Source organism: Littorina saxatilis, linkage group LG3 (assembly GCF_037325665.1).
Source record: "Littorina saxatilis isolate snail1 linkage group LG3, US_GU_Lsax_2.0, whole genome shotgun sequence".
In the NCBI taxonomy this organism is placed as follows: Eukaryota; Metazoa; Mollusca; class Gastropoda; order Littorinimorpha; family Littorinidae; genus Littorina; species Littorina saxatilis.
In genome coordinates, this window is record NC_090247.1 from 9,516,287 (window position 1) to 9,529,992 (window position 13,706).

The 13,706-nt window shown below is 46.1% G+C and overlaps 1 protein-coding gene across 2 annotated transcripts in view; it reads left to right on the forward strand.

The window, feature by feature from the left end:
- Positions 1-13,706, forward strand: part of LOC138961564 (protein DOP1A-like) — a 63,633-nt gene that overhangs the window by 3,209 nt on the left and 46,718 nt on the right. For both annotated transcript variants that reach the window (XM_070333228.1, XM_070333229.1), the window contains exons 6-13: positions 576-822; positions 1,227-1,804; positions 2,237-3,422; positions 4,533-4,795; positions 5,710-5,862; positions 6,366-6,469; positions 7,186-7,338; positions 12,268-13,444. In XM_070333228.1, coding sequence (XP_070189329.1) covers positions 576-822; positions 1,227-1,804; positions 2,237-3,422; positions 4,533-4,795; positions 5,710-5,862; positions 6,366-6,469; positions 7,186-7,338; positions 12,268-13,444 — 3,861 coding nt within the window. The remainder of the gene's footprint in view (positions 1-575; positions 823-1,226; positions 1,805-2,236; positions 3,423-4,532; positions 4,796-5,709; positions 5,863-6,365; positions 6,470-7,185; positions 7,339-12,267; positions 13,445-13,706) is intronic.

Sequence of the window (13,706 nt, forward strand, 5' to 3'; positions counted from 1 at the left end):
TTCCTTCTCCTGGCTTTATAACAATGCATGTGTGTGTTTGTATGACAGGTACCAGCGGCCTGGGTGGCCGAGTGGTAACGCACTTGCGCTCGGAAGCGAGAGGTTGCGAGTTCGACCCTGGGTCAGGGCGTTAGCAATTTTCTCCCCCCTTTCCTACTCTAGGTGGTGGGTTCAAATGCTAGTCTTTCGGATGAGACGAAAAACCGAGGTCCCTTCGTGTACACTACATTGGGGTGTGCACGTTAAAGATCCCACGATTGACAAAAGGGTCTTTCCTGGCAGAATTGTATAGGCATAGATAAAAAATGTCCACCAAAATACCCGTGTGACTTGGAATAATAGGCCGTGAAAAGTAGGATATGCGCCGAAATGGCTGCGATCTGCTGGTCGATGTGAATGCGTGATGTATTGTGTAAAAAATTCCATCTCACACGGCATAAATAGATCCCTGCGTCTTGAGTCCGAGTCTGGAGATATGCGCGCGATATAAGACTTCATATAATAATAATAAAAAGCGCACTCTGGACTTCCTTCTCCTGGCCTTATAACAGTGTATGTGTGTGTTTGTATGGCAGGTACAAGCGCTTTGCAACGCGCTACAGGACAGCAGTGTGCTTGTTCAGCGTAGCACCCTTGACTTCCTCCTCTTGGCCTTCCCCATGCACAACGGACAGCTGACGCACAAAGACCTTGCCAAGGTCGTTGAAGCCGCCATCAACGTGGTCCTGCGTCGCGACATGTCACTCAACCGCCGTCTCTACCAGTGGTTCCTCGGCAGCCCAGCCCACCAAGCCCAAGCCAACGCTATGGTTGCTAGCACAGGTGTGTGTGTGGTTATACATTTGTGTGGACTGCCTGGCTGCATGATTATGGGATCATTACTTGTTTCCGTTGTGATAATTTGATGCAGGTGTGTGTATGTGTGTGTGTTTGATGAAAAGTAATGGAAAAAGAGTGGCTAATACATGTAAGTGTATTACAGTTGTTATGCTGGGCTTGTTTTTTCATGTAAGTCTGTTTATTGAAGGGAGATAAAGCAATATTTGTCTTTTTGACACATTATTTGTAATAAATGGACATCAAAGATTCCTATGTCATTTTGTCTTCCGTTATGTCTTTTGTCTCATGTCTTATTACTATCTCATGTTTTGTTTCTCATATCATATCTCATACTTTAAGCCTCGCATCATTTCGTGTCTCGCATCTTTGTCAAATGTCTCATACAGACCCGACCGCAGCGACCACACGGCGACCCAGAACCGACAGTTCATCCACCACCAGCGAGTTTGACCTGACCTACTTCCATAATTACTCCAAGGAGTTGTTGGTGGCAGCACTGAAGCACAAACTGAGCTCGGCCAGTCTGGACGCCAGGCTTGGGGAGGATGGACATTTGGCCGTTCTCAAGCCGTTCCGCATCCTCATCAGCTTGCTTGACAAGCCGGAGATCGGACCGGTCATCATCGAAGACGTCTTGCTCTCAGTCTGCCGGAGTCTCTACCTAGAAGGCACCGGTGAAAGTGCGAATGGTTCTGGTGACGGCTCGAACACTTCAGGTAAACAAAGAGTTCTACTGAAAGACAACAAGCACGTGGAAGAGTTGTTCAAAACGGTCAACCTTTTGTTCGGATCGTTCGAGTCTTACTACATCTGGGATTTCATTGGACGGTTGTTCAGCAGGGCGTGTGATAGGTCGAGAGAAGCGTGTCAGCGAAAGATGAGCGTGTCGTCGGAGCCTGATGACCTGATCAGCATGAAGGAGCTGTGTCATATAGTGGAGTTCCTCCTGGACGTCATTTCACTGGTGAGCTGGCTGGGAGCGCTTTGTTTTGGGCTTGTATGCTTGCTGTTGATTGTTATGGCGTCAAGTTTTAACCAGTGTTTGTATGAAGTGTGTTTACACTTTACCAGGTATTTTTAGCTTTAGCTGAAGCTTAATCAAACAGGTTTTGACCTTTATTTGACCAAATAGTTCAGCTGTTTGCTTGCATATGAAATTTACTTGAGTAAGCAGGACACTATTTGGTCAATACATTTCTTGTTTATGGTTGTATGAAAAGGTTTAAGGCCTTTATTTTGTTCATGTTTGTTTCTCTGTGTTTTGACTATTTGTGACTGGTGCAATCACTAAGTCTTGTTGATGGCAGCAGCATGGAATCAATTTTTGATAACTGCTGAGACATAAATGTGTCTGACTTTACACACAGGGTATAATCACATGCGTCATTATTTGCAGGATGTTTACCCAGAATCCACCACAGAGCACATCCCAGACCTTCTGCACCAGGTGGTCACCGCGGCAACCGGGTGCGTCCAAGTGTGCACGGACACAGAACTGATGGCAATCCTCGGAATGTGCAGCAAGCTTCTGTCCCGCGTCCAGCCCTCCATGGCCACGCCCACTGGTGACGATCCATTCGACACCGACAGTCTCTGTCGCGTTCCCGATGTAACTGATGAGAGTGTTGGTGGTGATGGAAGTGCTGGTGCTGTTGGTGAGATGTCTGCAGCAGCCGGTGGAGCTGTTGGTGAGATGTCTGCAGCAGCCGGTGGAGCTGTTGGTGAGATGTCTGCAGCAGCCGGTGATTGCGGGACAACGGGTGTTAAGAGTGATAAGGGTTCTACCAAAGAGGCTGAAAAGGGTCCTGTGACAAGTGTTAGGGAAGGAGAGGCTGTGTCAGTTGCAGAGAGTGAATCCAAAGCTGACAGACTTGCTGAGGACAGTGCGGATTCTAGTGACACGCCAAAAGAGGCTGACGTAGAGAGAAGAGGTATGGGTGAAAGTCAGGAGCCTTCAGGCGGTGACAACCTTGCCCAAGACTCTGCCACGTCAGAAATCACACCAGACTCCTTCTCCAAAGAATCGCCAGAAGAAAAGTCCAAAGAAGAGGCTTCACAAATAACATTCTCCGAACCAAAGAAAGACCAATCAGGGGACAGCAGCAGGAAATCCTCACAAGAGAAGCCTGCTAAAGACGGCCACATAAAACCCACACCCAAAGACTCCATGAGAACAGCCATGCGGCAGAAAAGCCGTGAACCCAGAGAACACTTGGGGCTGATGCAACAGTGCCTGGGAAGCTTCCAAGAGTTCTTCCACTGCATCGTCACACACCGCTTCCTGGAGAGCGAGACGGTGTGTATCAAGTGCATGGAGCTCCTCAACCTGGGCCCCGGGGAGAGCTGGCGAACGAGCGACCAGGACTCCCTGTTTGACGAGAGTTCGCTGTGCAGCGCTGACAGCGACGCTATCAGGGCCAAGCTGTCCGAGTCGGGCATGCACCCCAAAGTCAAGCCGCGACAGTGCAGCGAGGAGGGTCAAGCGGCGTTCAGTCAGGCGTGTCGACTGTTGGTGGGCTTTGCCAGCTTCCCCCTGTACTGTGCTGACTACCAGACCGTCATTGACCAGATGTACAACACGGGTTAGTGACTCTTGCACATGTCCTTGGTTGTTGATTTGTTGAGGGAGGGGTGTGTGTGTGTGTGTTTCTCTGTCTGGTGTGTGTGTGTGTGTGTGTAAAATGTTTTACTGTGTGTGTGTGTTAAAATATATATCTTTATGCAAGTCATTTGCAAGGAATTGACAAAAACAGCAACATTTCCTCACTGCATCATTTTCTCACAGGCAGGACAATCTGTTTGCCTAAAATCTTCCTCTAGTTGTTCCTCAGTCAGTGTCAAGTGTTTATGTTTGTTCGATGCCTTACCTGACACCAACCTCCGGCTCTGGTGCCTTGGTGGCTAGGACCTCCAACACGACAGCCAAACCTCCTTCATGGCGGCACTGTTTATTTATTTATCATTATTTTTATTTTTTAAAGTCGGGGCAACACCCGGGAACATGCCCCTCAGTGGAGACCCGCTTTTGAGACCTCCACAAGTCTGAGAAAATCAAGTCTTAAAAAGGAGGGAGTCTTAAAATTGGGGTAAATTTACAGAGATTATGAATTGAAAATCTGATAAATGAAAGACTTTTTTTTTCTTCTGTGTTCGTGGGCTGAAACTCCCACGTTCACTCGTGTTTTTTGCACGAGTGGAATTTTATGTGAATGACCGTTTTTTACCCCGCCATTTAGGCAGTCATACGCCGTTTTCGGAGGAAGCATGCTGGGTATTTTCGTGTTTCTATAACCCACCGAACTCTGACATGGATTACAGGATCTTTTTCGTGCGCACTTGGTCTTGTGCTTGCGTGTACACACGGAGGGGTTCGGACACCGAGGAGAGTCTGCACACAAAGTTGACTCTGAGAAATAAATCTCTCGCCAAACGTGGGGACGAACTCACGCTGACAGCGGCCAACTGGATACAAATCCAGCACGCTACCGACTGAGGTACATCCCCGCCCCAATGAAAGACTTAAAAGGGAGGGAGTCTTAAATCAGGGGTCTTATAGGGGGGTAAATTTACAGAGATTATGAATTGAAAATCTGATAAATGAAAGACTTAAAAGGGAGGGTGGTCTTAAACGGGGGGTTTAACTGTGAGGGCGTTAATAAACATTTATCATCATCGATGCCTTACCTGTGCAGAGGATGAGGCTAGCCTGCCCCCCTGGCTGCAAGACCTCCTGACGTGTAGTTGCTACGTTCAGAGTTTCAAGCTCCAGGCCAGCGCCATAGCAACCATGCTGGACCTGGTCACCCTCACACGCTCCGTGCAGTCCGAGACGCAGAACAAGACGCGCGACAGCGGGCGAATGTCGGTCAGTGAGGGTCGGGTGTCGGTGGTCATCCTGCCCGCCTTGCTGCCCAGACACCTGCAGTATATCAACGACAATACCATATTCTACCAGGTGAGTGGTGGTGTTATGTTGTTACCTGGTGCAGTATATCAACGACAACACCATCTTCTACCAGGTGAGTGGTGGTGTTATGCTGTTACCTGGTTCAGTATATATCAACGACAACACCATCTTCTACCAGATGAGTGGTGGTGTTATGCTGTTACCTGGTTCAGTATATCAACGACAACACCATCTTCTACCAGGTGAGTGGTGGTGTTATGCTGTTACCTGGTTCAGTATATCAACGACAACACCATCTTCTACCAGGTGAGTGGTGGTGTTATGCTGTTACCTGGTTCAGTATATATCAACGACAACACCATCTTCTACCAGGTGAGTGGTGGTGTTATGCTGTTACCTGGTTCAGTATATCAACGACAACACCATCTTCTACCAGGTGAGTGGTGGTGTTATGCTGTTTCCTGGTTCAGTATATCAACAACAACACCATCTTCTACCAGGTGAGTGGTGGTGTTATGCTGTTACCTGGTTCAGTATATCAACGACAACAAGATCTTCTACCAGGTGAGTGGTGGTGTTATGCTGTTACCTGGTTCAGTATATCAACGACAACAAGATCTTCTACCAGGTGAGTGGTGGTGTTATGTTGTTACCTGATGCAGGTGAGTGTTGACACCTTCTTTCTGTTCCTTGTTGTGGTGGTCAGTATGGATTCCATTGGATGGAAATATTTAAAGATCTGCTTTTTGTTTTTGTTTTTATTGTTTTTACTTTTTCCAGAAATGTTACAAAAACCACAAAATCAACTTCATCTTATAATTTTGTTTCAAACGATACTTTTGAGAAAGGTCTGCTGCTCGGTTTTCTTTGAAATCTTTGCTTTGATCTTTGCGTTTGACTCAATCCTTCAAGTTGAACTTTTTACGAAAACCATTCTTGAGTTGTCTGCTCACTGTCTTTAGGTAACAGCTCAAGAGTTGTGGCGCCACCTAGGGTCCGAGAGCACAGAGACCCACCATCGCACGGCAGAGCTGTTCTATACGTTGCACCAAGTGACACCTCGCGCCTGGATCTGTGAGGACGCCATTGGCACCGACCTCATTAGTGATGACGAGGTTTGTACACTTCCTTGTGAACAGTTTATATGCCAAGAGTGAAGTTTTACCTTGCAGGGACATGTGTGTGTAACTTCTGGAAGCTTGTGTGATATGAGGTGCTCTGAAATGTTCAGGCTGTCCAGCTAGGAGAGTGTGTGTGTATGTGTGTTGCAGTACATAGGTGTGTGTGCGAGAGAGAGAGAGAGAGAGAGGGAGAGGGAGAGAGAGAGAGAGAGAGGGAGAGGGAGAGAGAGAAAGAGGGAGAGAAAGAGAAAGAGGGAGAAAGAGAGAGCATGCATGCACACCAAAGTATTGTGTAATTGGTTAGAATGGGGCATGGCTTGAATACTCTTTGTGTGTGTGTGGGGGGGAGGGAGGAGAATAGAGGGTGGGTTGGTTTTAAGTTCAGAGTTGCTGGGTTAGATAATTCTGTCCTAAACTTCATAACAGCTTTGCTTCCTCATCGTCACGCCTAGCCAAAAGATGAGCGACTGTCAGAGTTTTGTGTTGCGTGTTTTCAGACAACAAGACTGAGCGCCTTCAAGAAGTTTGCGGAGTTGTGGCACCTGACACGCAACATGAAGGCTGACAACACGCTGGGCCATGAAACACGCACCTTTGACAGGTCAGTTCTGTCTCATCTGTGCACCCTCAGAAGCAGATAGACTTTTGGTTGCAGCTTGACAGATACTTAAAATCTTCACATTTTGCATGCTGTGGTTGTTGTTGTTCAAGAGCTCTATGGTTGTTAATTGTTGTTGTTGCTGTTGTTTAGATTTTGTTTTCAACTGTTATACAGTGAAAAATAATTTGGACACTTTAGTTTGTAAAAGCATTTGTTATGCATAAAAACCATAAGAGTTAGAGTTGGTCCTGGATGGTGATAGCAATAAGTTACTTGTCTTTTGGTTGTATGTTTGATTATGTCTCCAGGGGTATTCCTCTCACTGCTTGAGAAAAAAGAGCATGGAAAATGCAGACTAACCCTATGTGTGTGTGTCACAGGTCCATGTTTGTGGTACTGGACAGTCTGAAGGAAGAGAGCAGTCCAGCCAAGTCCCTAGCCATCAGCTGGTTGACACAGATAAATGTAACACTGTCTCTATGTATCACACAGGTCTATGTTTGTGGTACTGGACAGTCTGAAGGAAGAGAGCAGTTCAGCCAAGTCGCTAGCCATCAGCTTGTTGACACAGATAAATGTAACGCTGTCTCTATGTATCACACAGGTCCATGTTTGTGGTACTGGACAGTCTGAAGGAAGAGAGCAGTGCAGCCAAGTCGCTAGCCATCAGCTGGTTGACACAGATAAATGTAACGCTGTCTCTATGTATCACACAGGTCCATGTTTGTGGTACTGGACAGTCTGAAGGAAGAGAGCAGTGCGGCCAAGTCGCTAGCCATCAGCTGGATGACACAGGTGGTGCAACGTGGGGATGTCAGTCGTGTCCTCAGACCTATACTTCTCATGATGCTCCACCCGGACACCGCCAGGTGGGTATCCAATTGCAGAACCCCCTTTTAAGACCCCCATCTTTAAGACTTCCTCCTTTTTAAGACCTTGCTTTTCCAGATTTTCTGTTCATCACCTTTGTAGATTAAATTTACCTCCTTTTTTTTACTCAGGTTTTTTGAGATCTTAGAAGGGGGTTCCATGGTACTGTGATTTCACTAGAGAATGGGAAAATATACCTCTCTAGAGAACAAAAACAGAGAGATTGTAGAGTGTACTGAGCACAGTGAAAAGTATCATGTGGTTTTATGTGCCATGGAAGTGTGATTTGGGATGGTTTTAGACAGGGGTAGGGTTGAGAGCATTAAGTGCCATAACCAACCTGAGTACTTAATGGGACTCAAGGCTGCATTTTGTGCTGTCTGTCTAAAAAAAATATCACTTGTGTGCAATTTTGATCTACTGATTTTGATGTGTTTGAGATAGCTGTCTGTAGAGGTACAGAAGTGGCACACAATGATCTAGTGACTTTGATGTGTTTGAGATAGCTGTCTGTAGAGGTACAGAAGTGGCACACAATGATCTAGTGACTTTGATGTGTTTGAGATAGCTGTCTGTAGAGGTACAGAAGTGACACACAATGATCTTGTGACTTTGATGTGTTTGAGATAGCTGTCTGTAGAGGTACAGAAGTGACACACAATGGTCTAGTGACTTTGATGTGTTTGAGATAGCTGTCTGTAGAGGTACAGAGGTGGCACACAATGATCTTGTGACTTTGATGTGTTTGAGATAGCTGTCTGTAGAGGTACAGAAGTGACACACAATGATCTAGTGACTTTGATGTGTTTGAGATAGCTGTCTGTAGAGGTACAGAAGTGACACACAATGGTCTAGTGACTTTGATGTGTTTGAGATAGCTGTCTGTAGAGGTACAGAAGTGGCACACAATGATCTAGTGACTTTGATGTGTTTGAGATAGCTGTCTGTAGAGGTACAGAAGTGGCACACAATGATCTAGTGACTTTGATGTGTTTGAGATAGCTGTCTGTAGAGGTACAGAAGTGGCACACAATGATCTAGTGACTTTGATGTGTTTGAGATAGCTGTCTGTAGAGGTACAGAAGTGACACACAATGATCTTGTGACTTTGATGTGTTTGAGATAGCTGTCTGTAGAGGTACAGAAGTGACACACAATGATCTTGTGACTTTGATGTGTTTGAGATAGCTGTCTGTAGAGGTACAGAAGTGGCACACAATGATCTAGTGATTTTGATGTGTTTGAGATAGCTGTCTGTAGAGGTACAGAAGTGGCACACAATGATCTAGTGACTTTGATGTGTTTGAGATAGCTGTCTGTAGAGGTACAGAGGTGGCACACAATGATCTTGTGACTTTGATGTGTTTGAGATAGCTGTCTGTAGAGGTACAGAAGTGGCACACAATGATCTAGTGACTTTGATGTGTTTGAGATAGCTGTCTGTAGAGGTACAGAAGTGGCACACAATGATCTTGTGACTTTGATGTGTTTGAGATAGCTGTCTGTAGAGGTACAGAAGTGGCACACAATGATCTAGTGACTTTGATGTGTTTGAGATAGCTGTCTGTAGAGGTACAGAAGTGGCACACAATGATCTAGTGACTTTGATGTGTTTGAGATAGCTGTCTGTAGAGGTACAGAAGTGGCACACAATGATCTTGTGACTTTGATGTGTTTGAGATAGCTGTCTGTAGAGGTACAGAAGTGGCACACAATGATCTAGTGACTTTGATGTGTTTGAGATAGCTGTCTGTAGAGGTACAGAAGTGGCACACAATGATCTAGTGACTTTGATGTGTTTGAGATAGCTGTCTGTAGAGGTACAGAAGTGGCACACAATGATCTAGTGACTTTGATGTGTTTGAGATAGCTGTCTGTAGAGGTACAGAAGTGGCACACAATGATCTTGTGACTTTGATGTGTTTGAGATAGCTGTCTGTAGAGGTACAGAAGTGACACACAATGATCTTGTGACTTTGATGTGTTTGAGATAGCTGTCTGTAGAGGTACAGAAGTGGCACACAATGATCTAGTGATTTTGATGTGTTTGAGATAGCTGTCTGTAGAGGTACAGAGGTGGCACACAATGATCTAGTGACTTTGATGTGTTTGAGATAGCTGTCTGTAGAGGTACAGAAGTGGCACACAATGATCTAGTGACTTTGATGTGTTTGAGATAGCTGTCTGTAGAGGTACAGAAGTGGCACACAATGATCTTGTGACTTTGATGTGTTTGAGATAGCTGTCTGTAGAGGTACAGAAGTGGCACACAATGATCTAGTGACTTTGATGTGTTTGAGATAGCTGTCTGTAGAGGTACAGAAGTGGCACACAATGATCTTGTGACTTTGATGTGTTTGAGATAGCTGTCTGTAGAGGTACAGAAGTGGCACACAATGATCTAGTGATTTTGATGTGGTTGAGATAGCTGTCTGTAGAGGTACAGAAGTGGCACACAATGATCTAGTGACTTTGATGTGTTTGAGATAGCTGTCTGTAGAGGTACAGAAGTGGCACACAATGATCTAGTGACTTTGATGTGTTTGAGATAGCTGTCTGTAGAGGTACAGAAGTGGCACACAATGATCTAGTGACTTTGATGTGTTTGAGATAGCTGTCTGTAGAGGTACAGAAGTGGCACACAATGATCTTGTGACTTTGATGTGTTTGAGATAGCTGTCTGTAGAGGTACAGAAGTGGCACACAATGATCTTGTGACTATGATGTGTTTGAGATAGCTGTCTGTAGAGGTACAGAAGTGGCACACAATGATCTAGTGATTTTGATGTGTTTGAGATAGCTGTCTGTAGAGGTACAGAAGTGGCACACAATGATCTAGTGACTTTGATGTGTTTGAGATAGCTGTCTGTAGAGGTACAGAGGTGGCACACAATGATCTTGTGACTTTGATGTGTTTGAGATAGCTGTCTGTAGAGGTACAGAAGTGACACACAATGATCTTGTGACTTTGATGTGTTTGAGATAGCTGTCTGTAGAGGTACAGAGGTGGCACACAATGATCTAGTGACTTTGATGTGTTTGAGATAGCTGTCTGTAGAGGTACAGAAGTGGCACACAATGATCTAGTGACTTTGATGTGTTTGAGATAGCTGTCTGTAGAGGTACAGAAGTGGCACACAATGATCTAGTGACTTTGATGTGTTTGAGATAGCTGTCTGTAGAGGTACAGAAGTGGCACACAATGATCTTGTGACTTTGATGTGTTTGAGATAGCTGTCTGTAGAGGTACAGAAGTGGCACACAATGATCTAGTGACTTTGATGTGTTTGAGATAGCTGTCTGTAGAGGTACAGAAGTGGCACACAATGATCTAGTGACTTTGATGTGTTTGAGATAGCTGTCTGTAGAGGTACAGAAGTGGCACACAATGATCTAGTGACTTTGATGTGTTTGAGATAGCTGTCTGTAGAGGTACAGAAGTGGCACACAATGATCTAGTGACTTTGATGTGTTTGAGATAGCTGTCTGTAGAGGTACAGAAGTGGCACTCAATGATCTAGTGACTTTGATGTGTTTGAGATAGCTGTCTGTAGAGGTACAGAAGTGGCACACACTGATCTTGTGACTTTGATGTGTTTGAGATAGCTGTCTGTAGAGGTACAGAAGTGGCACACAATGATCTAGTGACTTTGATGTGTTTGAGATAGCTGTCTGTAGAGGTACAGAAGTGGCACTCAATGATCTAGTGACTTTGATGTGTTTGAGATAGCTGTCTGTAGAGGTACAGAAGTGGCACACACTGATCTTGTGACTTTGATGTGTTTGAGATAGCTGTCTGTAGAGGTACAGAAGTGGCACACACTGATCTAGTGACTTTGATGTGTTTGAGATAGCTGTCTGTAGAGGTACAGAAGTGGCACACAATGATCTAGTGACTTTGATGTGTTTGAGATAGCTGTCTGTAGAGGTACAGAGGTGGCACACAATGATCTTGTGACTTTGATGTGTTTGAGATAGCTGTCTGTAGAGGTACAGAAGTGGCACACACTGATCTTGTGACTTTGATGTGTTTGAGATAGCTGTCTGTAGAGGTACAGAGGTGGCACACAATGATCTTGTGACTTTGAAGTGTTTGAGATAGCTGTCTGTAGAGGTACAGAAGTGACACACAATGATCTAGTGACTTTGATGTGTTTGAGATAGCTGTCTGTAGAGGTACAGAAGTGGCACACAATGATCTAGTGACTTTGATGTGTTTGAGATAGCTGTCTGTAGAGGTACAGAAGTGGCACACAATGATCTAGTGACTTTGATGTGTTTGAGATAGCTGTCTGTAGAGGTACAGAAGTGGCACACAATGATCTTGTGACTTTGATGTGTTTGAGATAGCTGTCTGTAGAGGTACAGAAGTGACACACAATGATCTAGTGACTTTGATGTGTTTGAGATAGCTGTCTGTAGAGGTACAGAAGTGACACACAATGATCTTGTGACTTTGATGTGTTTGAGATAGCTGTCTGTAGAGGTACAGAAGTGGCACACAATGATCTAGTGACTTTGATGTGTTTGAGATAGCTGTCTGTAGAGGTACAGAAGTGGCACACAATGATCTAGTGACTTTGATGTGTTTGAGATAGCTGTCTGTAGAGGTACAGAAGTGACACACAATGATTATGGAGAACCAAAAGCAAAAGTAAAGAGCAAATACAAAGGAAAGGATGAATACAGAATACAGTATTTATTGAGCCAAGTGACATTAAAAAACATTTAAAGCACAAGGAATTTCGCGTAGTGTTGGTAAAATCACGCACACACACACACACCCACACACACACTGACACACACACTCACGCCCACACATACACTGACATACACACCAACACACACACGCCCACATGAGGGTGAGGGGGTGGGAGTGTTTTGGATCATTCTTGTCATAGCCTCTTCCTTTACATCCTTTTTCACAGAATCTCCATCCAACACGTGAACGTGCACGACCCAAAGCGTGTTTCGCTCTCGGACATGGACAACGACGACCACAGCCCCGAGGCCAACATCTACGCCATCAGCAGCGAGGGCGGCAACATGATCTTCCACGTCAACCACAACCCCCGCACCAAGATTTCGCGCAAGTCCACCGAGGATCTCAAGTCCATCGCCCTGACTGTCATGAGCGAGAAAGGCGGTCAAGCCTCCACTGCCCCGGTCAGAGCCCATTCTGAAGCAGAACTGTCCTACGAGAGAGTCAATCCTGAAGATGTGCGCTTGAGGTTCAACCCTTTTGGTTCGGTCAGCTCCCTGGACAAGCTCATCTTTGACGGGTACGAGTTTCCCGGCAGGCAGAAAGTGAATCTGAGCGGCGCTAAGCGTCTGGACAAAGAGACGTGTCAGAAGGAAGGGATTTACTTTGACGGGAAGGAGGAGGAGGAGCCGGCTCCGGAACTGACGGAAGAAGACTTTGTGGACAAGGAGCCCACCGCTGAGGAAGTTGTGGCTGAGCTGATGTCCGACCTGTTGAACCGGGTCTTGGCGCAGGCCGCCATGACTGAGTCGGAATGGCAGCGCAAGGGCAGCGTGACCTCCAGCCAGATATGCGACCATGACCTTCTCAACGCCATAGAAGCGGCCAGCCTTGAGGTCGACTCGACCTCCAGCAGTGAGACAGACCTGTCGCAGGATAAACCGTTGAAAGGAATCCTGCACAGGGGACGGAAGGGGGGGGAGGAGGAGGAGGAGGTGGCGGAGGGTATCCACCCCCTTCACATGCACCTGCTGCTGTACACCCAGCCGTACGACTATCGACGCACCCTGTACGCGCTCAGCACCATCCGTGCCATGCTGGTCCAGTGTCCTCGCCTTGTCGTCACCGCCATGGCAACCACCAGCATCTCAGCCATTTCCGCCCCCCACCTCGCTCGCATCCAGACCCTCCTCGCACGCCACAGGAAGTCTGTCTTCGGCAAGAACTTCTTCGGGGAGATGCCTGCGGATGTGTTGTCGAGTTACCGTAGCAACATGTTCCTGGAGGTGGTGATCTCGCTGTGTCTGTACTGCATGCGCGGCTACTTCCCCAACCTTATGATGTCACGCCTCACCGACGATGAGCTGATGGGCAACAAGCTGGTGCACAGCCAGGGGGCAGAGGTCAGTGCTACATCTTTCACGCACACCCTCCTTTCGTCAAGTTTTGACGAAACATTTTAACAAATACTGGGAATCAAGATGAGGGTTACGGTGTCTGTGTGAATATGTGTGTGTTCATATATGTGCATGTGTGTGTTTGTGTGTGTGTGTGTTTGTGTGCATATGTACTCTGTGTGTGTGTGTGTGTGTGTGTGTGTTTGTGTGTGTGTGTGTGTGTTTGTGTGCATATGTACTGTGTGTGTGTGTGTTTGTGTGTGTTTGT